At 45.6% G+C, this 27,554-nt stretch overlaps 1 protein-coding gene across 3 annotated transcripts in view; it reads right to left on the reverse strand.

The window, feature by feature from the left end:
* The window catches only part of SORL1 (sortilin related receptor 1), a 168,385-nt gene extending 144,635 nt beyond the window's left edge, over positions 1-23,750 (reverse strand). For all 3 annotated transcript variants that reach the window (XM_033097156.1, XM_033097157.1, XM_033097155.1), the window contains exons 1-2: positions 23,301-23,750; positions 4,336-4,452 (exon numbers count right to left, since the gene is read on the reverse strand). In XM_033097156.1, coding sequence (XP_032953047.1) covers positions 4,336-4,452; positions 23,301-23,576 — 393 coding nt within the window. In that variant the 5' untranslated portion in view covers positions 23,577-23,750. The remainder of the gene's footprint in view (positions 1-4,335; positions 4,453-23,300) is intronic.
* Between the last annotated feature and the right edge of the window lie 3,804 nt (positions 23,751-27,554).

Consider the following 27,554-nt stretch of genomic DNA (forward strand, 5'->3'; position numbering starts at 1 on the left):
GTACAGAGAGCCTTTCCGAGATTCTCAACCATTCCCCTGACATTTCACAACTAGAGGTCCAACAACCCTCACTACAAAAAGCTCTGCCTTAATTTTCACCTGTAAACCCAACCCGTCTCTTTGGGTCTTATGCCTAATAGAAATTAACAGTAAGTATGTAAGGGTCCATCCTATGCTAAAGGCGCTCTCCAACTGCACATTAACCTTCCTTCCCTTCTCCAGGTTGAACAATTCCAACACGATATTTTTATCCTATCCTCAATTCTTATTTCTACATATTTGATTAACATAGACCCTGAGCTCCAAAGGGTGAAGATCAAGCTCAGGGCTGTGTGCAGCTATCCACTTTCCTCCACAGTGAAAAGCCCAGAAAAGGCCTCTGCCAGTGTTCAGATAATGCCAAGGGGGCTGACGGCCTCACGGGCTCCGCACTGCACCCCCACTGGTACATCCAGGCTTGTCTGTGCTTTCTTTGTGGCAGCACTGGGCTGCTCCCTCACTCACTGCCCACCAGGATCTGCAGGTGTGTCTAGGCAGGCACCATGTACTTTATCATCTTGTGTTTCCAGTTTGTTTTTCATCCAGACACAGGCTTCTGCATTCTTTAGTCCTCTGTGACCTCCCTAGGATAGGAAAGAACCGAGTAAAAGGGGGAAGAGTTTCTAAACTGCCCAAGGTTGCTAGCTAGAACACTGTCTCACCTATAAAGATAGTCCTTTGAAGTGAATGGTTTTAAATTATCTCCCTGTACTTCATATAATAAAATGAGGAGGAGGAGGAAGAGGCAAAGGAGGAGGAGAGGGAAGGAAGGGGAGGAAAAGAGAAAGGGGTGGGGGAAGGAGAGTTAAAATGTACAGAAAACATTCCCTATCTGGCACTGCTCTAAGTATTTTATGCCAGGGCTTCTCGTACTGCAAAATGCCTACAAATCATCCAGCAGGTCACTGGTCAAAACCAGATTCTGATTCAGGAAGTCTGGGGTGAGACCCAAGATTCAGCATTTCTAACCAGCTCCCAGAAAATACCCACAGTTGCTCGTCCACAGGCCATACTTCAGGAAGTAAGGATTTTTACAAGTACTGTGTCATTGACAGATGAGAAAACCAAGAGGTTAATGACTTGGCCCAAGGCCAAACTTAATGAATGGTAGAGCCAGGATTCAAACCCAGGCATTCTGATTTCAGAATCATTAACCTTCATGACTCAGCTAGACACCAGGTCCCACGCGGGCTACCTACCTAGTTCTGCCCTGTTAGCAAGTAGAGCAAGTCCTCAGATAATGTCATTTCCTTCAACATTGTTTCATTATAATGTTGATGAGATACCCTGGGAACTTAACTCTTGTTTATATCAATCAGCCTGTGCTAAAATTGGTTTCAATATACCTCTTTCACTGAAAGTCACAGAACCTATCACAAGGTTAAGTAAGGACTTCCTGTACTGGCCCTGCTTCCCAGGCAAGCCTAGGGGCACCAAGCGTAATGCCACACCACTCTGGGTACAAGAGTAGCGATTCCTACGATTCCAGACACATCCCCTGTTGACTCTGATCCTGGGTGAGCACTCTCTGGAGAGCTCTTTGGCCAATTATGTTGCACCTGAGTGCTTCGCAAAATAGGACAGGGCAGAAACAAAGAGGCAGGAAAGGTCAAGATAAATAAATATTGTTTCCTTACATCTACCAGAAAAAGGGGTACGGCAGGAGCTGTTCTTCATGGAATCACACTGGCTACAAGTTCATCAAGACACTATTCATTTTTTTCTGGTTTAATAGCAAACCTGAGATTACAGCTTCCAGGTCCATCCCTTTTTTATATACCGAATATGCAATCACTTCATCATTTTCCAACACTCATAGCTCCTTATTTGTATAGGTTCTTTCCCTTCTGGCCTGCTGACGGGGAGGTACGATCCAGTCTTCTTTAAAGAAAAATTGGATCATTACTACTCTGGCACCACCAACTCCTGCCTCAGAGTCATAATTTATTTTTGCACTAACTTTTCACATCAGAACATCTAAGTTTCATCTGCTAAATTCTTTAATGTAGTTTGTATACATGGGGGAAATCTCTGCCATCCTTATTATCTCCAAGCATTAAGTTTCCATTTAATCTTATCATATACTTCATCCCAGAATAGTGGGCCGCTTCAAACGTTCAATGGATTCTTAGTAGATACACCCAAGTATTTGGACAGAAGGAGAACTGAGTCTGGGTAGACTGGCAATACCGTGGTGACCAACCATCGTGGTTCATCCAGGACTGAGGGTGGCCCCAGTATGTGGGACTCCCAGTGCTGAAACCCAGGTAACTCGGTCACCCTATCAACCCTACGTCCTCACATGCTGGGTCTGTGATTGGATCTTAATTCTCATTGGCCCCAACTCTCCCACAGACATGCTGAGTGACCTCCTGCAAGTCACTTAATATCTTTAGCCTCCTGTTTGTCCAGCCAAACCATAAAACAATGGTTACTATCTTTATCAATCTCACACAAAAGAAATATTATCTGGAGAACTAATTTTTAAAAATGCATAAAAACTCTAATGAGGATTTTCTTAACATCGTAGGACACAGACCATCCCCTGTGCTCAAAAAGGGATGACCACGGGCAGCGACTATGCTGAATACACACAGGCATCCATCCATACACTGTCGTCTGGGCTGCAAACCCTCATCACATTTACAAATGGGCCAAACAAGCCTAGCTCCGCTCCAGATCACGACACCCAAACCAGCTGTCAGCTTTCCCACTTGCCACTGCTCAGCACCCACCCTGGGCAAAGCGATGCATCATTACAGCCAGCTCTTTTTCTGCCCATCCTGTCTGTGGCTTTCCTAATTCAACCCACTAGAAAACAGGCCTAGGGGCTCCCTCTAGTCACCTAACCCAGTGCACATTCAACTCAGACAGTGGATACAGAGAGGGACCTCACAGAAACCAAACTACACTCAAGAATTACAATTGTGTCCTTAGGCTGATGTGACAGTGCTCGCAAATTCAGAGGTTTCCTCTGGCCAGAGTGCAAGATCACCAAAGGTCCACACATCTTTTTCTGTCCACAGCCTCACCCTGTCACCATGTCAGAAGTTGACTCAAGGCAGTGGTTGTTTTCTTCCTCACAAGGGAAAGTCAAGAGCAGAATCCGAAGACCTGGGACACAAGAGCCAGTTCTGGTCCCCTCATATATATTTTACTTGGCTTACATGTTGTTTGTAAAAACTGCAAATTAGCTTCCAACTTGTAAGACTCAGCAGTTTTCACATAAAACGGCAGATCTCTGAGCTTCTCTCGAAAAATCAGAAGATCTGACAACACCGGGCCTTGCACCCTGCATGGCTTCCAGAGCTGAGACCCAATACGTACGGCCCCCTCAGAAGTATTTATTCTTCAGTTCACCAAAGTCCTTTCTACTTCGGACAGTCTCCCAGACAGTGAGACCAAATCTCAATCAGCACGCTCAAAGTAAGATACAGGTGAAGATTTCTTGAACCTGTATCTCTATCAAAAGTGGGAAAACGACATATTGTTCCACAGGGCCATATACTTTAAGAAAAATGGGAGAGACTATTATTCTTTGTGGAGGTAAAGAATGTTGTAAACTTGGAGACAGTTTCATTCCTGACCATTACCACTTGGCCTCTTATAGGCTTTTGAATTTGTAACACTTGGTCTCAAGACTTCAAAGCACGTAAACAATTAAACATTGTGTAAGCCAACTGTAGAAATTAAGAATATAAGCGTGATTGGGGGGCAGGGGTTATCACTTTGTGAGGGGTGTAATTGTCTAACTGTTAACGCTGTTTTGTACACCTGAAACTAATGTTTAAAAATATTTTTAAAACAAGAATATGAGTGAATCCAATTCAACAACTCACCGCACTATAAGGGGTCGGAAGAAACCAGCACACAGAAAGACCAATGAGAGCCCATCGGGCTCTGCTGCCAACACGCAACTCGGCCCAGGGACGCACTTCTGGCATTTTGCTGAGCAGATACAACGGTCCGGATCATACCCTATCACTTCACAAAAGTAATCACATATCATATGGATCTGTTTGCAAGTGACTGCAAGACGTTGTGGTCAGCAAACAAGGAATATTTATTAGGTTGGTGCAAAAGTAATTAAGGTTTAAAAGGTTGAAAACAATTGCAAAAACTGTAATTACTTTTGCAGCAACTTAATATTATTGTGCAGACTGTTTTCTGTGTCATATAATTCATCCCGTCCTTTTTCCAATTACCCACTGTTTTTTCTGGAATGACAACCCTGGTAGATGACCAAAGGGCATACTGGCAGCAGAGAAGAGTGCCCAGAGAAACACCAATACTTACATCACTGCTCTTGGGCCTCGCCAACGCCAGGCTGTCTCGGGCTAAGGCCACAATCACATTGCTTTTCTCTCCGGCCCAGTGCACCACCATCTGGTTGTGTGAATCATTCAGACTAACCTGAAAGAGAGAAAACCAACCCAGGAGTTAGAACATACGATGGCCGTACACATTCTAAAGCACGCCTCTCACACCTCCTCTGACAGTCAGGAAAGACGAAGGTGCTCAGATCTGCAGCACCGGGCCCTCACAGAGTCCACCAGACTCAACTTCCCCAAGAAGAAACACTAGTCGTCTGCTATTTGAAATATATCAGGATTGCAAAACAATCTTCTTCTCAGGCTGTTATTGGCATAACTGATTACTGTGCTTATTTTTGTCCTTTGTGAAATCAATCTCTGGTTACTCTCCATCCTTATTCTGTACAAGGGACATGCACTCCTGAGGTCTGCAACCAAAACACTGAAACATCTGCCTCATTCAAAAAAGTGCACAGGCCAGAAAGACCACACACTTTCAAACCTCTGTTCAAACTAGTGCTTTCTCTGGCCTACAGGTGACATTGCTTGTCCTTAGCTCATAACAAGGAAGAACAAGAGAAAAACATCATGATGCACTTTACTTAGTTTTGAGTTGTCCCAAGTAAGGAAATATTTTCTAGGACTCCACAGAAATGACCTTTGGATTATTGCTAGCAGTGGTTTCCAGGATTTCAAATTTTATAAACCAGTAAAATGAAAACAAATTAGGAAGGCCAACAGAAGGTTGGTTGGCTACTTCTACTTTGCAAGGTAAGGACATTAACAAAAACAGCCACTGTGTCAGAACTTGATTTGTCTGTTCTCTAAACCTGTTTCCTCTGCTTCCCCTCCAAACACAGCAGACTCCTGCCCAGGCTCCTGGGCAGGGGAGTGTAGCCCTGGGCCTGAGTTCCAGCCCAGCCAGTGGAATGTGAGAGAAGGGGGTCAGCGCAGCTAGCCCCAGCAACCCCACAGCCCTCTGTTTTCTTTCCTATCTGCAGGCTGCATGCGAGACCCTGGAGTCCCAGAGGAGAGCAGAACCACAAGACAGAAGGAGCCCACATCCCTGAGGAGCCTGCCCTCTGCTAATCAGTACCACTCCTTTTGAAATTCTGATAATTGGGAGATGTATTTACATCACTGAGCTTCTGGGATTCATCTGTTATGTACCTAACCCTCCTAAGCAATATGACCACCATGTACAATCATCATTAGTTTCTAAAGGACATTTTAACAACAAAACCTGAGGAAAGATACAATCTCAGAATAAAAATCTATTTTAGTTTTTGCCTTATGGAAAGCTACCTTACTTTTGTTTTTCCTGTCACTGGTCACTGATGACAGTTTAAGGGCTGGCATTTTAGAATACCTGAGCCATCTGTTTCACCCCTCTGTGGAAGAGCAAACCGACGACCATACTAACAAACATTCTCAGGGCTGGGGTTAACATTTGGAATCAGGACAAAGGCCCTGAAAACCAGAAGCATGTGCTCTCCCTCCTGCTGAGCACTGTCAGGGAGAAGTCTATTCTACTGGCCTCTTCAACCTTGCTGTCTCGGGCATGCATAGAAGGAAATCAAGCTTCTGGACCATAAGCAGCCTCTGCACAGCCCAGCCTGCACATTTCCCCACCTACCAACCTCCCGACCTACCCTCGCCTCTGGATCTAACGCAAACTACAAGCCCCAGCTGCTGTGCCCTCTGAGCTGCCTTCCTATCAAGACTCTGCAGCAGAAAACCTTCCCCTCCCCTCAGGGCCTTTCTCCTTCTTTCCTCTTCTTGCCCCTCCACCTCTTATTTTCCCCACCCACTTCTTCAGATGCTCTCAGATGTCACAAGGGGGAAGGTAAACACCTGTGCCACAAACTTGGCAGACAGAATGACAAAGGAGCTAATCCTTCACTTCTCTGCTTTGGGTCTTAAGCACCTGCATCTAACTGGATGCAGGATCCAAACTCTTTTGGAAAATATCTGAAATGAGAACTATTTAAAGAAAAAGACCCTTGATATTTTTTTTAGGAAACGATGTCAATTCCAAAATGTTCCCTCTCATTGCCAGAGACATAAGTCTAGGCAAGCATCAATAGAGAAGCATAAATAAAAAACCAGAAATAAGTAAATGATATAACCCAGAATGCCACAGGGAGAAAACAGCCAAGGGAACCTCCACCAGCCACGAACACCTTACTATGGCTTTCACCTTTCCCCTTCTCTCCTTCCAGCACTGGCCTCTGGGAAGAATCTGGAAACATCTGTGGATCAGAAGTGAACTAGAACAGGTGTCCTAGGAATTCAGGCTGAAAGTCTTCTCCCCTCCAAAAACATGCTCATCCTTAAAACCAGAGGGGAATAAACAGAGAACTTCTGTGAATGTCGATACAATAAAGGATTTGAAACCTAAAACAACCGCCGAAGTTCATCCAGGGTCTGGGATGAAAAAGCCCACCAATATTCCACTTGGACAACCTCAAAACAGTCCCTCTTGTCAGATAACAATCAAATAACACTCTGAAACAGGTTACAAAGCCATCAGTGATCAGAGTGGGAAAGAGGTCTGAACACAACTTGCTGAATGAAGTCTTTCTACTCAGAGGACATGAGATTTATAAGGCCCTTGCAAACAAACCTAAAAGAGGTGAAGGGGTGGGAGCAGCACAAAAGACAAGCATCAGAACATCCAAGGGCTTTTTCATAAAGGAAGCCTAGAAGGTAAGCTTGGTGAAACACCTTTTCAAAAAATTACTTTTTTATTTTATTAATAAAATGTCCTTTTTATTCCTAACAGACTGTAAAAGGGTGGCCCAGTGGGGAGAAAAAAATCCCTGGCAAGAAATGGCTTGTCTGAGGACCACCAGGCAACTCACATAAACAGTTCAGCTCCTCCACTTGGCAAGACCTCAGGATGGGCACATCCTGGTCATGGGAGTAACTCCCTGGTGAGCCACCACCTCTGGCTGAGTCATGGCTGATCCTCAAGGCAGCCGGGGTGCCCATCCCCCCAGCGCCGAAGCCCAGAGTCAGTCACAGGAATCCATGCATCCTGCACCCACAGGACAATGAGAATGGTGGAGCCAGCAGGCCGACAATTTCACTAAAGGCAAAGCCATGCATTCTGCTCTTTAGCCTCACCTTTCTCCTCTCCATCTCCCCTCTGTCTCCATTCTCACCCCTCCCCAAAGAGGAAAGAGGAAAAAGTGAAAGCTGGCTCTCCACAGAAAGTGACCAGGAAATTAGAGACCCAGGACAGCCCCCAACAATCAAGAATACCCGCAGACCTTCGCTAGATCCCCGCGTTTTATGGATGGGTTCTGGTTTGTTTGATTCCTTTTCCATCCCTAAGTACTTCCCCTTAGCCTTTCCCACTGTGCCTTCCCCCCTCACCAGCCCTCTGGAGCACCTGCAGGCTCCCAGATCACCCTCATCAGTCTTGCAGACTCAGGTCCCCAAAACAGGGGAGGGCACCCAGAAAATGCTAGTCTGGGAGGAGGCAGGAGGGTGGCTTTTCCAGGAACATAACCTTGATGTGAAATCAGTTACAACCACAACCCTGGGGATAAGAACAACTTTCCCTCTCCAATCTCTAGCTCACAGGGTATAGCTGGAGCTTGATAAATGAGACCCAATTAATTGGAGCTGTAAAAGCAGCAGGGATGGGGCCCAATGCCTCCCCTCAGAAGACAAACAGAAAAATCACAGGCCACAGAAATCTCTGTACACAGAAAAGGCATCATAAACAACCACCAGCATCTGGGGGAGTGCTTCAGCCTCTGTGAGCTAGGCTCGCAGGCTGGTGGTTAACAGTCAAGATGACACCTCAGAGGTCACCTCGTCCGGGGGGGTCCCAAATCCCGCTGACAGAATCACCCCAGACCTACTGATTCAGAATCCCTCTGACTGGAGCCCAGGGATCAGTATTTCTAAAACACACATCGCACATGTTTCTAATGTAGCTTATTTGGGGAGCAATGAATCTAGTCCTTCCCCTTCCTCCTGGCAGGACGTGGGACTTAAATAATGGTGGCTAGAAGACTCATTCTTTCTTTCTTTATTTTTTTTTGGGGGGTAGGGGTATTTGGGTATTTTGGATAATTTTTAAAACTCTAAGATCTGTTGATATATGCCACAACGTGGACAAACCTCAAAAACACTATGTTACTGAAAGAGGCCAGACACAAAAAGGTCACATATTGCATGATACAATTTATATGAAATGTTCAGAACAGGTAAATCCATAGAGACAGAAAGCACATTAGTGGCTGCCTGGGGTTGGGGGGAGTAGGGAGTAACTTCCATGGGAAAGAGGTTTCATTCTAGAGTGATGAAACGGTTTGGAACTAGCCAGAGGGTGGTGGTTGCACAACATTGTGACTGGGCTAAATGCTACTGAATCGTTCACTTTAAAATGGTTGTTATGTGCATTTCATCTCAATTTTTTTTGAAAAGGCTCTATCTAAGACCTGTAAAGAACATTATACTTCTCAAGTGCTGATCCAATACCTAGGACCTTCCACTCTTAGAAAGTGCTTCTTTCATCTCTTCTGGATCCTTCATGCTACCAAATATGCAGCTAGAATGAGTCATCGAGGAGACCGACGAGTGGGTCTCTGGGCAAAGCAATCCTTCACAGTGCAATCAGCAGCATCTGCAGAGCCACAAAATCCCCACAGGCCCCTTGATTCCTGGTCCCTGGCTGGAGAAATGGCCTCAGGCTTGGAGCTAGCTCCAGCGTCCACTTCCAGCTCACAACAGTCATCACCAGCCCCACCTTGACACACCTTGGTCTGCATTGTCGGTCAGCCCCCCAGCATGCCCTGGCATTCCAAAGAGGTTAAATAACTTGCCTTATTATTCAGAGTAAGGGAAAGAATCTGCTGCCACCTAGCCCCAAGTTCTGGGTTGTTATAACTAGAAGGGAGGACAAATGTTTGTTGTAGGAAGGTTCTGATTACTGGTGCATTCACTTACCAATTACAGTTATGTATGCCTACTGGGGCCTACTAGGTGCCAGGCACCTACTGGGGCTATTGAATCATTTCTTACCTGTCAAGAGTACACAGCACAGAGCCCTTCGGAGGGAAATACTGTTGCCAATCTGACTGGTGTAAGAAATTTACAATAAAACCATGGTATAGTCATTGAGGCTTATTCACGAATGATGGAGGTCCTTAATGGAATGGGTCACATATCATCTCTAATCTTTCTTCTGCCATTATCTCTTTCAAATTTGTCAAACCCAAAGTTCAGGGATGTCTTCGACATCCACAGCATACAGTCCTCACCACTCTTATACACAGCTTTTTTCCAGAACACAGCACAAGGAGGACAAATAAGGCAGTCTGGTTCATTTCTCTACCTCATTAGCAGTGAAATACAAAGAAGCATTTTTAAAATTCTACAGTGAAGTCTAAAACAAATATCCTGTCCTTCAACTGTGAGGTGAGGACAGAGGCAGCTGCTAAATCCCCTGAACTACAAGACAGGCCTGAGGAAACCAAAGACAGACTCCTGAGGTCCAAGAATAACAAGGTTTTCTCCAATCATTCATTTGTACAACCTAAATGCTAAGTATGCAAATCGCCCCTCCGAGTCCCCTTTCAAGACTGTGTTCTCACTATATTTAGTAATTCCATTATCCTCCCTGGACTCTCCACCTCAGAAGGAGAGCTGAAATCTAGTTTAAGAGCTCCCTCCCAGCACAGAACCCCTGTTCATGGTGATACAGGAGAGTTAGCATGTCCCTAGATAGACAGGGAGGTCCCTGGTGGAATAAACAAAGACAGCCATATCCTAAAACTCCTGATTTTGAAGTCACTCCTTCGCTCCAGGACATAATGTAACAAGGCCTTGAGGTTAATCATAAAATTCCTTTTGGCCTGACAAACGAGCAGATCTGATAGATAACCGTGGGTTACTTTGCTAATTCCTTCAGGATGGGCAAGCAGAACAAACCTGGTAGACGGATTTCATTAGAAGGCGCCAGTTCCCTTCTTCAAACAAGTTCCCTTCTTCGAACAGCTCCCCTTCCCCAAGCAGGCAAGGGAAGGTATAAAAGTAAGAGCTTTTGCGTCAGTCACTGGGCACCCCCATTCGGGAAACCCTCCCGCTCTGGAGCTGCAACCTCTTCTCCTGCCTCTAATAAATGATCCTCTTTTTAAAACTTTTTGCCTCTCCCTGGTCCGTGTTTCCATTCTTCAGCTTTACCAGACACGATCCCGGCCCACACCCAGAAACTGCCAGCAGATCCAACATCACCTACAGCAATGAAATCTCCATTTACTCGTTTGACTTTTGTGTTTGCTCGACACTTCACCCACAGAACTCATGAACTATTATTTTTAACCTTTTAAACCGCAATTACTTTTACACCAACCTAATACTTCGCTGTTGAATTCAGTCTGCCCATCTTACAGATCGGGGAGAATGACCTTAGGCTAAAAAGCTTGGCATTTCATTACAATCGCCTTACCTGGCGTCATGAGCTCTCGAGAGATAAAAGATACATACATACATACATATATACATACATACGCGATAGATAGACAGATAGATAGGTAAAGACTCACATACACACACGTGCTTGCCTTTTCCTCTCTCTTTATCAAAAGGGTGATAATCCGACTTTCCCTGACTTACAATATCATTTCATAGAGACATCTTTCTTACTGATCTTTGGCAAGTATAATCTATTCACCATTGACTTCTGTGTACCATTTCCTCCTGCTGAACCCCACTTTGTCACTTAGCAAATAGCATATTTTACTGTTTCAGGAGGGCTCCCCGTTTAAAAGAACCTGTGAAAAATCTCTATCATGAAAACAACCACCCCTTAATTTACCAGTTGGTAAGTAAGAAACATAAGAAAAGATTAGGGCCGGAAGGAAGGACAGGAAACAGCTAAAGCATCGTCCACGTTTTGCAGATGAAGTGAAGCCCACGGGAAGAGTTACAGCTGGTCACCCACAACACCTCACAACCCAGGGCCCAGGCAGGGCACACAGGCAGGTAGAGCACAGCAAGACCCTTCACCAGGGTTAACTAGCTGCTAAGCACCCTGAGCCAGGACTCGCATTAGTGACGATTCACCAATGAACCCGAAGCCACTTCTATGAGCTCTTTAGGATGGTTCCAGAACATCCACTTTCCTGGACTCTCCTCTTTGGCTCTGCAACTTCACCATGGATAGCCCCCACCTCCTTTATTCAATAAATATTTATTGAGCGCTTACTATATACCAGACTACAAGTAGGTATCAGAAAAACAGCAGACTTCCAGGGGTGGGTGGGGGAGACAGTGTGGCTGCCATGAGAATAAGACCTGCAGTAAGAGCAGAGTAAAAACCAAGAACGGGGAGGGACTCGGGACTTGTCACATTTGAGAAGTTAAAAGAAAATTAGTGCAGCCGGGAGAGCCAAGGCACATTAAACCAGGAGGTACGTTTATAGGAGATCTCTAAGTTTTGAAGGAGAAAAGAGAGTTCACAGCGAAACTCTCTGGCTGAAAGCAAAGCTTGCACTGGAATATTTACGAGAGGCAAATGTGCCACAGTATATCAGAGGCTTGGCTTTGAGTCTGGGACTCTAAGATTTACTAGCTGCCTAACTTTGGCTACATCACTTCATCTTTCTGAGCCTCAAGATACTCTTCTGTGGGGGCCTGCAAAGTGGCTCAGGCAGTTGGAGCTCCGTGCTCCTAACGCCGAAGGCTGCTGGTTCGATTCCCACATGAGCCAGTGGGCTCTCAACCACAAGGTTGCCGGTTCAACTCCTCCACTCCCACAAGGATGGTGGGCTGTGCCCCCTGCAACTAACAAAGGCAACTAGACCTGGAGCTGAGCTGCACCCTCCACAACTAAGATTGAAAGGACAACAACTTGACCTGGAAAAAGACCTGGAAGTACACACTGTTCCCCAATAAAGTCCTGTTCCCCTTCCCCAATAAACTCTTTAAAAAAAAAAAAAAAAGATACTCATCTGTGAAATGAGAGTAATGATCATTCTTAACCTTCCCACTTTTACAGGACCATTATAAGAATCAAATGCAATGTTATCCATCAATAGGTTTCATAAACTTCAAAATTCTAAGGTATTATTTCCTTCTGCTATTATATTCTTTTTACCAAAATAAGCCATTCTGACTATATCAAACTTAAAAGCTTCTGCACAGCAAAAGAAACCATCGACAAAATAAAGAGGCAACCAACTGAATGGGAAAAGATTTTTGCAAACAGTGCCTCCGAGAAGGGGCTAATATCCAAAACATACAAGGAACTCGTGAAACTCAACAACAAAAAAACAAACAACCCAATTGAAAAATGGGCAGAGGACCTGAAGAGACATTTCTCCAAAGAGGACATAAAAATGGCAAATAGACATATGAAAAGATGCTCTATATGACTAATCATCAGAGAAATGCAAATAAAAACCACAATGAGATATCACCTCACCCCAGTCAGAATGGCTATCATCAACAAGACAAATAGTGACAAGTGTTGGAGAGGCTGTGGAGAAAAAGGAACCCTCATACACTGTTGGTGGGAATGCAGACTGGTGCAGCCGCTATGGAAGGCAGTGTGGAGGTTCCTCAAAAAATTATGAATAGAATTACCATATGACCCAGCAATCCCTCTCCTGGGTATCTACCCAAAAAATCTGAAAACATTTAGCCATAAAGACACGTGTGCTCCAATGTTCATTGCAGCTTTATTTACGGTGGCCAGACATGGAAACAACCAAAATGTCCTTTGATAGATGAATGGATAAAGAAGTTGTGGTATATATACACAATGGAATATTATTCGGCAGTAAGAAAAGATGAAATAGGACCATTTGTGACAACATGGATGGATCTTGAGATTATAATGCTAAGCGAAATAAGTCAGGCAGAAAAAGCAGAGAACCAAATGATTTCACTGATATGAGGTATATAAACCAAAAACAACAAAAGAACAAGACAAACAAATGAGAAACAAAAACTCATAGACACAGACAATAGTTTAGTGTTTTCAGAGGGTAAGGGGAGTGGGGCGTGGGAGATGAGGGTAAAGGGGATCAAATATATGGTGATGGAAGGACAACTGACTCTGGGTGGTGAACACACAATGGGATTTATAGATGATGTAATACAGAATTGTACACCTGAAATCTATGTAACTTTACTAACAATTGTCACCCCAATAAACCTTAATTAAAAAAAAAAAAGCCATTCTTCACAAAATGGCTCCATATGAAAAATGAACATGAGCAGCACCAGGGTTAGAACACTGAGGACTAAGAGCAATAACACAGACGAAATGATGAAACTGCACACGAGTCAAGCTCAAATCTCACTGCCAAGCATGGCACTCAGGCAGCCTTCCTCTCACTCCACAGCCGAGCTCAGAAAGCAGAAGAAACGCAACCTGCAGTTCCCAAGTGAGTGCCAGCACAATGGTGGCACTCATTTCTAGCATTTTCCTCACCCCCCCAAAGGGAAAGTACTTAAATATTACAACCCAGAACTGAAGGCCTCAAGGCCATACCTCAGCAGTGGCTCCTTCACCACACCGTGAGGGAAAACAATGGAGAGGAGAATGTACATCAAACCCACTAGCATGGCCTGTTGCTCAGTAAAATGGATGACCCCTGAGCTCTGAGGAAGGCAAGGCACCCTGCAGAAGCCCCACAGGCACCCCTCTGCTAGCTGAACTCCTAGCTTGGCTCCCGCAAACCTGAGTGGACAACCCTTTCACCTCTCTCCAACTCTCCATATCCACCCCTTTATTTTTCTCCTCCAAAGATTCAAGGCCTTGTTTCTGCAGTAACCCTTCCATCACCATCAGCAGCAGCACACATTGCCAAATTCAGTAAACCACGTGCCCACTTAACAGCCGAATTTTTTTTTTAACTATTCAGTGAGAGAACTTCAGGGAACTAAATGTATACAGATGAGGTAAGTTATAGGTACAGAGTTTAATGTTACTCAATTAACTGAGCACAGGTTTAAAACATTTCAACTCTCTTCCAAACACTGCCAGTTTCACAGGCCACTCACCCACCTCCACTCCGTCCCCACACCCTGCAATCAGCAGGTTCCTCTTCTGAGCTCCTTAGGCAGCCAGCACCAGTCTTTCTTCCCAGGTCCCCAGGGCAGACCCACATGGAACTTTCTAGCATGTATCCCCTGGGCTAAGAGAGAAACAGGGTCCTTAACCATCCGGGCCCCTGCCCCACACACGGTTTATCTCAGAGGAACCCACCTGAGTCTCCCCAGTGACAGCCCCTACATCAGACTTTCTCCTAAAGGTGCTTTTAACCCCAGCCCTCCATGCTCAATCAGGTCATCCCAGGTTTCTTATAAATGCTTTTGGGCACAGAGGTTTCCTAACAGTTAAAAATTTCCTCATGACACTATTCAGCAACCCAGCCAAGCCAGGCAGAATGGATCTCACCTCACTATCAACTAACATGTAAGTCCCAATGCAGGACCCACTCATTGGTTCAAACTCACATTCATTTCACATACGAATCATCCTTAGGGCGGCCAGATGACTCAGGTGGTTAGAGCGCAAGCTCTGAACAACAGGGTTGCCAGTTCGATTTCCACATGGGCCAGTGAGCTGTGCCCTCCACAACTACATTGAAGGACAATGACTTGGAGCTGATGGGCCCTGGAGAAACACTGTTCCCCAATATTCCCCATATTCCCCAATAAATTTAAAAAAAAATTCCGAAAATACTTTAACAACAAAAAAAAGAGTCATCCTATGTTATTCTGATCCACAGTTATTTGGGGGAAGTGGGTTTCTACTCAACAGGCTGGTCTCTTTTCTAAATAAGAGAAGCAATGTTAGTGACTTTTTTCGTTTAAAAAACAACAGAGGGCTGCCTGGTGGCTCAGGCAGCTGGAGTTCCGTGCTCCTAACGCCAAAGGCTGCTGGTTTGATTCCCACATGGGCCAGTGGGCTCTCAACCACAACGTTACTGTCTCGATTCGACTCCTGCAAGGGATGGTGGGCTGTGCCCCCTGCAACTAAGATTGAACACAGCACCTTGAGCTGAGCTGCCACTGAGCCTCCCGGATGGCTCCCTCAATTGGAGCACGGGCTCTCAACCACAAGGTTGCCAGTTCGATTCCTCAACTCCCGCAAGGGATGGTGGGCTGTGTGCGCCCCCTGCAACTAACAACGGCAACTGGACCTGGAGCTGAGCTGTGCCCTCCACAACTGGGAGGCACAACAACATGACTTGGAAAAAGTCCTGGAAGTACACACTGTTCCCCAATAAAATCCTGTTCCCCTTCCCCAATAAAACAAAAAAAATCTTAAAAAAAAAAAAAAAACAATGGAGAGGGATGTAAACAGCACTTTGGCCCCTACATGGCATGAAAAGCATTTGCTATGCACACATATCTTTTTATTGCTCTTGTCTGCCACTCAGATTTGGGACATAATCACATCAGCCTTCCTTTCTGAGAATTCGTAGTTGTGTTTTTAATCTAATTCAGGGGACTGGAGATAAATCATCGTGAAGGGTCCCAATTTCCCAGCCAAGAGCCTGCAGCGGCAGCCACAGCAATGGCATCCTAAGTTAAAGGGCCTGCGGGAAGCGAGGTTCCATGCAGTGATGAAGACCACACGCCAGTGCTATTTGTCTTCATGCCAGCCTGCAGGGCTGCAGGGATAAAAGACAGACCCAGCTATATGAAGGCAAGTCGACAAGAACACAGGAAGCACAGGGCAGGGCTGGGAGATGGCCCCGCTGTTAAAGCATTGTTTACATCTTTCACTGCTAAACAGAGCTGCGGGGTCTGCACAGCACCTCAGCAAAGACCGTACAACGGGCTGTTTGTGCAAGGCCACGCCAGAAGTGAAAGCACAGAGGTCAGCCTTCATTGCCCACGTCAGTGATGGAAGGTGGCAACTGTGCCGAGGAGCCCCCCAAGAGGAACACTGCACCCCCTGCACCCTCCACATCCCCCCGATGCATTCCTACCTGGGGAAAAAAGGCCACTGTCTCCTGCCACTCAGCTTAGCAGTCAGCAGCTGCCAAAACTCAGGGTTTAGACTACAACCCTTTACTCTTGCTTTCCATCCTGTTTGTGGTGAAAACAAATGCAGGCCTCTGCTGTAACTACAGCTTCTCTCCTGGGTAAAGGAGAGGTTGCTTACCACGGGGAAGAGGAGACCTCCCACAACCTGTGAAAGCTACACAGTCTAATACATTAAAAAAGCATACAGTATGTCTATTTAAAATTAAATTTCAAGTGATTAAAATTAAATAAAATAAATTCAATTCTTCAGTCCTACCAGCCACATTTCAAGTGCTCAACCGCCATATAATGCTAGTGGACACATTGCACAGCAGAGACACAGAATATTCCCAACACTGCAAAAAAATCTCTTAAAGATCTCATTATATTAGATCTGTCATGAGACCAGGAAGATAGTATCTTTCTTCCAGCTCTTGGCAAGTAGCAGTGATACGATCATGGCTGTTAACCATTATTAACAATTACCCAGTGGATAACAGAATTTTGTAATTATTTTTAACTCACTATCATGGCATGATTATCATGAAGTCCTATTTTTATGGAACCCACCCCCAAATGCACAAAGCATTCCTCATTTTACAATTAAAAACAAAAATTAGGGTCTCGTAATAACATACGGTGAAACCCCCATCTTGATCTTGATGAGCAGCCCACCCTGTCTTCTCTGATTTACAGCATCATCAGCCAGCTCAACACTAGGAGACTGCCCATGCCACTTCTTCGAAGGCCCAAGGTTCCCAGGTCGATAAACCAATAAATTAGGTCAAAATTAACTGTGGCTCATTTTAAAACAAGGGACATTGATTTTTTGCATCTATATGGCTGTACTGAATATGCCATGTGCCAATGGATTCTGGCGTAACTAGAGAATGCCTAGGAAAGTTCTGTGCTCACCAACAAAAAGAATGCCTTACCCCTGCAGGCCAGACCACTTTTGGAGAAATACTAATCCCAGAATATTCAAACCAAAAGGAAGTGAGTTCTCCTTTAGTTTCCACCACAACTAATTCTAAAAATAAAAAAATGGAGAAAAGGCCAATGGAATACCTCAGCTTTAATACAACAACTATCAATGATCTGTATCTGAATTATTGTCAAAAATTCTAAACTCCAAACTCACTTTCCCTGAGCACATTTATGCCAGCCATTTAGTTACTCAAAAATACAAACTCATTTTAATATTTGCCTGAGCAAAATTTATTAAGAAAAGTTAGCTGATGTTTTACAATAAAAACAAATAAATACACAGCAAAGGCAAATAGGTTATTTTTGGGATTACCTGCTCTCCCGATTATTAGAATGTTCCTGTGTGGACAGTACAAGCATGGCTTCATCTATCTCTGCCCCTGGTACTAAACAATGACAATAGAAAGATGGCTGTCATCTCTAAGGAGGAGCAGACCAACATATGGCAATGAAATGTTCCTACAACATCCATTTTTTTGCTTCAGGATGTTAGTTTCTATTAGGATCTGCCTCCTGGATCCCAGGTATCAAGGCAATTTATTAAGCATACCATTAACTTCATTTTACAGACTATGAAAAAACATTCTTGAAAACACAAATTAAAACCAAGATCCATGCTCTCTATATTCTGGTGTTCTCCAAATCTGGGCTCCACAGTCTCTAGGGAACTGCCCTCCAGCATGTTTCCAAGTTATGAGAGAGCTAAATAATGCTGCTCTCCAAGCGAACAGGAACTCTCCAAGTGGAATGAGAATGAGTTTTCTTTCACCTGGCCTGGAGAAAAAGCAACAATCTATTTTATGCTATGACACTTTAGGTAACTCCCTTCCTACTGAAATAATGTCATAAATATGTTTTGGAGCTAGAGTTAATCTCATTATTCATGATATCAGGGGCTAAGGATAACAGAAAGCCACCAAAATTTCATGTTTCAAATTTTATGTACACATATGAGGTGTGATCAAGAAACATGGTGAATGCTGCTGCCGAATGCCATCCAATGGAAAGGCAGGGATCTTCTATAGGGAAAGCAGCGTGTGGAACCTTAGTAACAGTGTTTGACAAGTTTCAACTTGTTCGATGCAGTCAGTTGGGTATGAACTATGGTTGAGAGAAGGTGTGTTTTAAAGTGTGCCACAAATCATCCTCCATTATGACAACTCTCCGTGTCACACGTCGCTTCTAGTATGGCAATTTCTGTCAAATAAAAACATTACAGTGTGTCCTCATCCAACTCCTTCACCAGATCTGCCACTGTCAGAACTTTGGCTCTTCCCCAAAATCAAAATGATTCAGAACATGGAGGCAGACATGACAGCGCAACTAAAAACACGAAAGAGGACTTCCAGAACTGCTTCAGAAAGTGTCAAGAACGATGGGGTAAGTGTGTTCGAAGCGAGGGGAAGTATTTTGAGGGGGATTAATGGCAATGCATCTTTTACTGGAATAATTTTTTTAATTTAAACATTCACCATATTTTTTGATCACACCTCTCATGTTACATATGCATAGAATATTTCTGTAAGGATATACAAAAACCTGATGACAGTGGTTGCCAACTGGGAAAGAGTACTGGGTGAATGGTGAACACGAGAGGGGGGGAAATCTACTTCTCACTACATACTCTTTTGTACAAATTTTGTTTTGTAAACAGATATTACTTACTGAAGGCAAAATAAACAAATTGGAAGGCTTTTCATCTGTTTAATTCTCCGTCTCCTCACTCCCATCTCTGTCCCCTTTTCCTCTCATTCTTTCCACCTCTTAAAGCCTCCACCCACCATGCCCCAAGACAAGCAAGCCATTAATCAACTAAACAGTGGCCAGAGACTGAGCAAAGAACTGCATGCAATAAGAAGAAATGCCAAATATAACTAGGAAGTTTTTCAAGGTCATATCCCTTATCGAGCCAACCCAACATGCCATGCAACTCTTCACCTACTTAGAAGCCAACTTGAAACAACAAATGCTTTGCCTCCTCATCTTTTGGAAGCATACAGGTCAAACATCCTAACTTCAGAGTCAACCAACCAATTATTTCCCAAGCAAGTGTATCGTGCAAGAATCTACCCCAAAGAGATTTAGAGCTAAACAGTATTTCACCCCCTAAAGGAGGCTCTTTGTCCCGGGACCTTGTGCTGTAACAGACACTTTATTTTCAGTCTCAAATCAGGACACTGAATACTCCCTGGCCTCTAAAAAGAAGGAATTATTAAGAGAGAGCTCATTGGAAGGAAAATAAACCTGTAAATCCTGTTAGGCTTTGCACCTCATTCCAAAGGATTTTTCCCCAAAACAATACGATTAGCAATAAATACCATGAGAGCCCTAAAAGGGAGGATTCTGTGCAATAGAATCCCAGCTCATCATTCAAAATCACCCCCAGGATAGCACAGGAAAATCAGGGCTTCACTATTGACCATCCTCACCACCAAGGAAGCCAACTCTTTTTCACCCTCAATTTGTGAGCTCACCACATCCCTCCTTATAAATCCCTTTCCTGGATGTGCTATCTATCCTCCAGGCCTCTCTTCTTCCAGGTGTGCAGTAGGTCCACAAATATTCCTTAAGGGTCTCCCAAATGCCAGGGACACAGAGAAGAGAAAGACGTGATCCATGCTCTCAAGGAGCAAATAAGGAGATGAGACAGTTAAACAAGTATAACACAAGGTTGTATCTGAGCTCAAAAGAACTCTTCCCACTAAAGCCTGGTTAATATTAGGAGGTATTCCTTGGAAGCTGAAGAGTGGAATAGGTAAGGGTTTTCCAGGCAAAGACAAGAGTGGGAAAAACCATTCCAGGCAGAGGAAAAAGCAAGCATGATGGCACAGAGGCATGGAGCTGACAAAATCATCAGAAAAAAATGCAGCGTGGCAAGAATTATGGAAATCCCCCCTTCTTGGACTTGGCCTTTTTTAGAAGGGGCTCAACTTCTAAACTTTGAACTTGGGAAGGAAAGTCCTAATATCTGATAGCGGATAGCTCTCACCACTATTACCGTATTTCATTATCACAAACATGCCTCTTAAGGAGTCATGGCAGAACCCATTCTCCCACATTATAAAACATGAGGAAGAATGTAGTCAAAATAACCATTAGTCCATAGGTTAGTGGAGCTGGAGTAAAAGGACTTGACTACAACACAAGGCTCTTTCTCAAATGCAGAATATCCAGGCAAAAGCCCTCCTTGCTCCTCTCCCTGAAACTGGTGACCTGAACATAACGCGCAGGGCTTCTTCGTTCAGACAGCTTCTTCTTCCAGCCTTAATCTGTACTGCCAGGCATCCTCTTAACCTCACCCAGAGGTCAGAGCGCAAGACGCTGCAGAGTGCCGGAGCCCACTGACCCCTTATCACTCCATCTCCAATGCCCTCCCATATCATACAACCCACTAACACCCACCCACTGTAGAGTTGTGGCTGGTGTATCGTATCCATGTTTACTTGTTCCTATTTGGTACATTCACATGCCTGTACTTGCATCTGCAAATTTAAGGAGTCCTTCAATTGTAAGCTTTCTGAAAGCAGGGATGAAATATTCCCCACTCCCATTTCTACCACCACACTAGATACAAGCAATACTACTGAAAAGCATCACAATTTCATAAGTTTAAAATTAAAGGGAGGGAATACAAAGTGGAACCTGGCTTAGCGTTAAAAGTAGGATGGCCATATAATTTATAGTCTACATCTGACACTTTTGAGAGTGAAGGAAGCACTTTTCATAACCAGCAGGGACAACTTATAAACCAGGTCTGTCCCAGGGAAAACAGGCAAATGGTCACCTTTGCTCTAGCAAAGGTCATTCCAAATAGATGTGAATTACTCCAGAGCTCCAAGAGGGGCAGGGCAGGCCAAGCCCCTTCAGTCACTGATTCCTATGCTTGCAGTCTGAAGGGTCTGCACCAGATGGTGCTCGTAGCAGGAAGCCCAGTGGCAGGAAGTTCTTCCTTCTGTCTAACTCAAATCCTTAAAGATTCAAATCAATCCCACTTTTATTAACCTTGGGGCAACAGAGGACAATGGCGTCGGAAAGCAGCCTCAGAAAACAAAAAACACTGCCCTGTGTCCTCACTTTTGGTAGAAATTCCTTGTTATTTGTTGGAATGTTAGTTCTCCATCTTTCAATGAAACCAAACTCAATTTGGCTGGTTCCGGAATATAAAAGGTGAAGGTTTTGGAGTCACTCTCAATGAGAATACAGGTCATCTTTTACTTGTTCCAAATCCCCAGGAACTTTCAGAAACCAAACTCAAGGCAGAAATGGCATCTGGGTGCTAACTCCTACTCTCAGCCCCCAGAGAGCTGATCCAAGCCCACTACTGCAGAGCTGGGCTCTTTGGGAAGACCCAACAAACAAGGGAGCCTCTTTTTCTCCTTCCCTCTCCATCAGCATGCTGGCATCCCAGTTGAGAGCCAGGACCTTGCTGACTTCTTTTCAACAATATGAAAACAAGTTTCAGATGGGGATAGCGAGGGGAACAAGGATGTGAACTCAGAAGGGAACTGACCAGGAAGGCTCCAGCAGCCCTAGGCCCACTGGCACAGGCTCATGCCCAGGAGTTGGTGACGGATGGAAGTCAAATGCTCCCACCCACTCATCACCATCCCTCCCCCTTTATAGCCATATGTATACTTATAGGAGTTAAGAAGAGTTATATAAAGACGGCAACTATTTGATCACCCAAAGGTCACTGAGACACTGCAGACAAAAACCACAGAGCAGTCAAAACTATTCCATGTGACCTTGGGTTAGTCACTTCACCTTCCACAGCTTTGGTTTCTTCATCACCAAAATGACACAATAGGGTAAGATGGTTTATAAGGTTTTTCCTGGGTCCAAAGGTGGAACATTTAACTCTATATGATATCCTGAAGAAATGGCTAAAGGAAAATCAATGAAGAGAGGCAAAACTCAGACTAATCTTTTAGTTTCTATTTTAAAAGGGAATATTTTGACTCTAGAAATCATTCAATTTACCACCTCCAATGGTCCCACTTTTTCTCCCCCACTGACCTTCTAGTTTTGCTGATGTCAATCTTAACAGCAGGGCTGGGGGATCTTATAAAGAAATTAACACTGACAACTTAATTTTGCCGATGCTGATACTAACCACAAACTTGGTCTGCAATTCCACGCAGTAAGCTTCACCATAAAAGTGAAATTCATGTTACTTATAATCTAATAAACCCATTGCCTGGATAGAAATAAATCACTTACAGAATAATAATGCCCACTAAATTCTTGCCATCCTTCAAATCCCCAAGAGTCACGAGAGATATTCCTGTCCAAAATAAAGTCAGTATCTTGAAGAGGAGGTGGAATGAATAGAACCTCTCTCTCTCTCTCTCTCTCTCTCTCTCTCTCTCTCTCTCACACACACACACACACACACACACACACACACACAATTCAGCCCTTCACACACACACACACACACAATTCAGCCCTTACGCACATACATATACACACGCCTCTTGACTATATCAAGATAGTCGTGCTTTCCAGTTCGCTCACCTTAATTGTAGTTAAAAATGGTAAGTGTGGAAACCCCTTCCTCTTAATGTTCTGTGTCAATGTACTGTAACTGCGGGGTGCTCCTCTCCACTGAGAACTGACGATACACTAAAGAAAGCCCGTGTTTTTAATCTACATGTAAAATGAAGCTGCACCCCCTACCCTAAACTACACGGGTCAACAGTCACCCTGGGGAAATATGCACTGCACCCTGCCAGTTACCTGGAATACGTTTGCTAAAATCGACAGGAAGAAGGAAAAATCAATGCAATTCAAGTGCTGACGGTTGTACTGGGGCGGGGTGGGGGGGGGCCGCAAATGCAAGCCGGGAAGTCCCCAGTGGTGCTTGCACCTGGGAGGCGACTGCTAATGATGGATGCGGGGCTGAGGAAGTGAAGAAAGAGCAAAGGGCTGAAAGGCGGGTTGCAAATTACTCACCTGTCCATACACCTTGATGGGCTCCGGCTGCAGAGCAGCGCTCCGTCTCCTCCGGAGCGGCTTCTCGTCCGCCCCCCGGGTGTCCCCGCGCGCCCACAACCTCAGCTCTCGCGGGTCGCCCTGCACCACGAGGAAGCCCTGGTCCTGGGGCAAAGGCGGGCGGCCGCTGTGCAGCGTCTGCGTCCAGACCTCGCAGAGAGCCCCGGGCGGCAGCAGCGCGACCAGGGTGAATAGGAAGGGGAGTCGTGACTCCCTCCTGCTGCTCCGTGTCGCCATGTTCAGGCGAACGCTACTGCAGGTGGCGCCGCCGCCAGGAGAGAATGTGCAGCGCGAGACCGAGAGAGCGGCGGGACCGGGGCCGCGCACGCCGCTCCCGGAGCTTCCAGGCCGCCCGAGCTGCTCCACGCCGCCCTGCTGCGCCGGTCGCCGCCGCCGCCCCGGGCTGGGTCCGCTCAGCTCAGCGCAGCGCCGTCACGTGTGAGGCCCACAGCCGCGTCCCCTTTGCGTACTTTCTCCGCTCCACGGCCTCAGCGGCGACTCCGGCCCCTCCTCCGCCCAGGGATGGGGAAATGAAGGCAGAGAGCGCTCGCGAGGGTGCGTCCCCTTCCCCGCCGCGAGCACACCTAGCCGTCCACCCTGCAGCAGTCAAGAGTTGTGTGGAGCACCCTTGTTTCCTCCGGGGTTAGTTGTCTCCTGTGCCGGGTCGTGTCGAGGTCGTCCAAAGCTGTGATCTGTCTCTCCTTTCTGACTGCACAGCCCCTGGCCCAGCCACACGACCACTGCCACCGCCCCCTGCCGCATCCCCACCTCCAACTGAGAGCTAAGAGCCAAACAAAATTAGCCCAGAGAACACAGAGGGCACATTAGAGTCCAGAAGAACCCGCCCCCATTGTGAAACTCAGAGTGTCAAATACTCTGGGCCCCAAAATGTACCTCAAGTGGTCGCAGCCACACACACACACACACACACACACACACACACACACACGGCCCCAGCCCAGTGGTTTGTTCTTGACCCCTCCAGGGTGACCAACTGCGAAGCTACTCGACCTCAGCCGCAAAAATGGGCATATATGCCAGTCCCTTCAGCCCACAACCAACACCACCACTTGGAGTCCTCTACCCAAGGATGTAAAGCTTGCCACTGAAGGCAGACACCCAAGGAGTGGGGAAGACACATTTTAACCCTGAATTCAGTTGAAGATCCAGAGCCTCTGAATCACAAAAGAGAAAACTTCTGCGGTTGGAAATGCTGAGGCACAGCCAAGGGAAATATTTTTTGCAGGTTTGTGGGAGCAGCCAAGGCATATCCACTGTGGTCTCTATTTCATTTTACGCTTCACTGTGCTCTGGACTCCTGGTTTTGATAAGACTAAAAAGTGGGTCTGAAGGACAGACTACTTCCATAGTTGAATACAAGCCCTGGGTTTAGATAGAGGGGGGGATGGTCTGTTCAGTTCCCCCAAAATGCTCCTTGTCCTCAATAAAGCACTGTAGCTTGATTCCTACCTCTTCTCTCACTAGTATGCTCCAGTTAGTTGAGCAGAGCTGCCTTCCCCTACCTAGTACCACTGGTGATAAACGGCCAAAGGAGGGACAGCCTTTCCTCACCTTAAATCCAGCATTCTATCACTCTCTTCGACTCCATGACAGACTTGCTGGGGACCTGGCTTCGGGTTCTGCAGTCTCCACTTCCTCCCACCTTCCCTTTTCTCCCCCAGTTTTTCTGTACATCTTAGGATAATCATAGAACCACCCAGTTCCCTCCAGGCAAATTGCTTATCCTTTGGGAAAGTCACTGAACCACTGCCAGATCCTTCTTCGCATCTAAACCAGCGCCATCTTGTCAAGTATCACCTTGCCAGGAGTGGACCACCCTGTGGCCTCCCAAGACCAGCAGCAAAGACACCTGTACCCCCACGTAACCCCCAAGGGAAAATGGGAGAAACAAGGCTAGGATCAGAACACCTGGTAGATGATTCAATTATTGTTTTTTTACAATGTATATTTATAGGAAACTTTTCTACAAAAGCAAGTATCAGAGTCCCCACAGAAAACAGAGGCACGTGTCCCTGAAGTGTGGATTTGAAGATAAGGAAGCTTTGCCCACACAAACTGCTGGCTTGAGGTTCAGGTAGCAATTTGCAGGGAAGGATTAATAGGGCAGGGCCAGCTACTTGCTGATTTTGATTTTGATTTGCAGCTTAGATGCTGGAGAACTGGCAAGAATGCTCAAACATGGTTAATTGACTCCTTGAAAGTCCTCCTCTATTCATTATCTGCATTCCAAGCCACTCTCAGGTGGATAATCAGCAAACCCTGAGACTGTGTGTGCCTTATAAGCACATGGACTGGTGGAATTCACACTGAATTTTGAGTCAGAAGGTCCACTTTGTAACTTTGGAGACTTAGTCAAATAACCTCTCCAAGTTTTCATTGTTTTATCTGCAAGATAAACCTATCACAGAGGATTGCTGGGAGTATCAGATAAGATAATGTGTATGAAGTAAAATCATTGTGAAGGCCCCAGATAGGAGTATTGTATGCAGATGGCATTGGAGACATGGATTCTAGTCCTGGCTTTGCAAGCAAGTTACTGTGTGATTTTCGTCCTGGTTATCTCGCCTCTCTGGGCATTGGTTTCTTCACATATGAAATGAAAAGACACCTTGTAGCCCTGATTGTTCCTCACCCCCTTCAGGACACCCAACCTGGGCATGAAATTGCAGCAGCCACAGGACAGGCCACTCAGGACAAGGGTTGGAGTTGAATTGTGCAATTGAGCCAAGTGTTCCTCCTAGCTTCAAAACCAGATCTAAATTGTAAACAAGCCACCACTTCCTCCAAAAGTAACATCAGGTTGGCGTGGGAATGTAGACAGACAGAAGGCAGTACCCCATCCCCCTCTTCCCCAACCTGTGTGGTCTTGCTCTTGATGCTGCCCAACTTTATAGGAAAATCAACATGCACAGGAATTTAATACTAGACTCACAGCTGTGTATAAAGAGGTCTTGAGCCTATTGTCAGACTTCGATTTGCCTTCCTCTGTCCTGCCCATCCTAGGCCATCCTGAGCTAGGACTGGAGATGGGGCTAGGGGAAAACCACTCAGAGCTCAGAGTATCCCACATTTTCATCCAGATTGAGTCACTTTTAAAATAGCAACAAGGCCAGCAGTGAAGAAAAGGGGAAATAAATCCCAAAAGCCTGACTGGATTTCTTTCTGTTCTCTCTCCTCTCATGGCCTTCCCAAATGCTGGGATCTGTCTACTTACCCTCCCCCCAGCCCCTGGCCTGACAACTTCTATTCATCCTTCAGATTTCAAGAGGCCTCCCTCTGCACCTAGCCCAGCTTACATCCCCTGGCTTTAAGGTTCTAAGACCCCTGCAGTCTTTGATAGTCTCTGGCCACATGACTTATTTAACCCCATCGTCCTCTTAAACTACAAGCAGCGGGAGGTCAACACCAGGTTTGTCTTGCCCACATCTATGTTCCCAGTGCCCAGCATAATCCTGGCATATGGTAGGTGCTCTGTGATATCTTTGGATGAGTGGATATTAATGGAGGAGGGGTGACATCCCCATTTGCCTGTGGTGAGGATTGAGGAGTAGCTAAGGGGCCAATGTAGTTGAATTTCAGAACTTTTCTTACCACCATCCTTTCAAAGTTGGACTCAGTCACAACCAGATCTCTGAGTCACTGAAGCAGAAAAGGGCCCTTCCAACACTTGGAGTAGTGAACTTTATCCCCTCTTCCACATCACTTTAGTCAACTAATGACCTTTTCCCCCACCAGCCACCAGGTAAGACCTTACCCCACCAGGTAAGAGAGAAACACCCTACTGCCCCAAAGAAATAATAACTCTCCTGCTGTTGTAAAAAATTCCTTTAGTTAAGGCAATGTCCTGCAGGGGACCCTGCTCACTGCACCATTTGTCGTCTGGGGCGGCCTGCGGGGTCTCAGCTCCCTCTCCCCACATAAGAACGCAGGATGTGGCTAGGCCAAAAAGGAACACCCACGGAGCCATAGGTAGGGGAGTCATACCACTATAGTCTCAGTGGAGGCTGGAGCCACACGATCTGCAACCTGCTGTCCGCTTCTCTGCCTGCCAACCAACCGACTCACCGACCAACGCAGCCGCAGCAGTTATATCAGTGGCTAATTGGCTAACTGGTTACAGCTGATGGTCAATTAGCCACAGCTGACAGACATTTACTACCCGAGCCAGCACCTTTCTACATGAGGCTGAGAGCC

The sequence above is a fragment of the Rhinolophus ferrumequinum genome, chromosome 25 (genome assembly GCF_004115265.2).
Source record: "Rhinolophus ferrumequinum isolate MPI-CBG mRhiFer1 chromosome 25, mRhiFer1_v1.p, whole genome shotgun sequence".
Taxonomy (NCBI): domain Eukaryota; kingdom Metazoa; phylum Chordata; class Mammalia; order Chiroptera; family Rhinolophidae; genus Rhinolophus; species Rhinolophus ferrumequinum.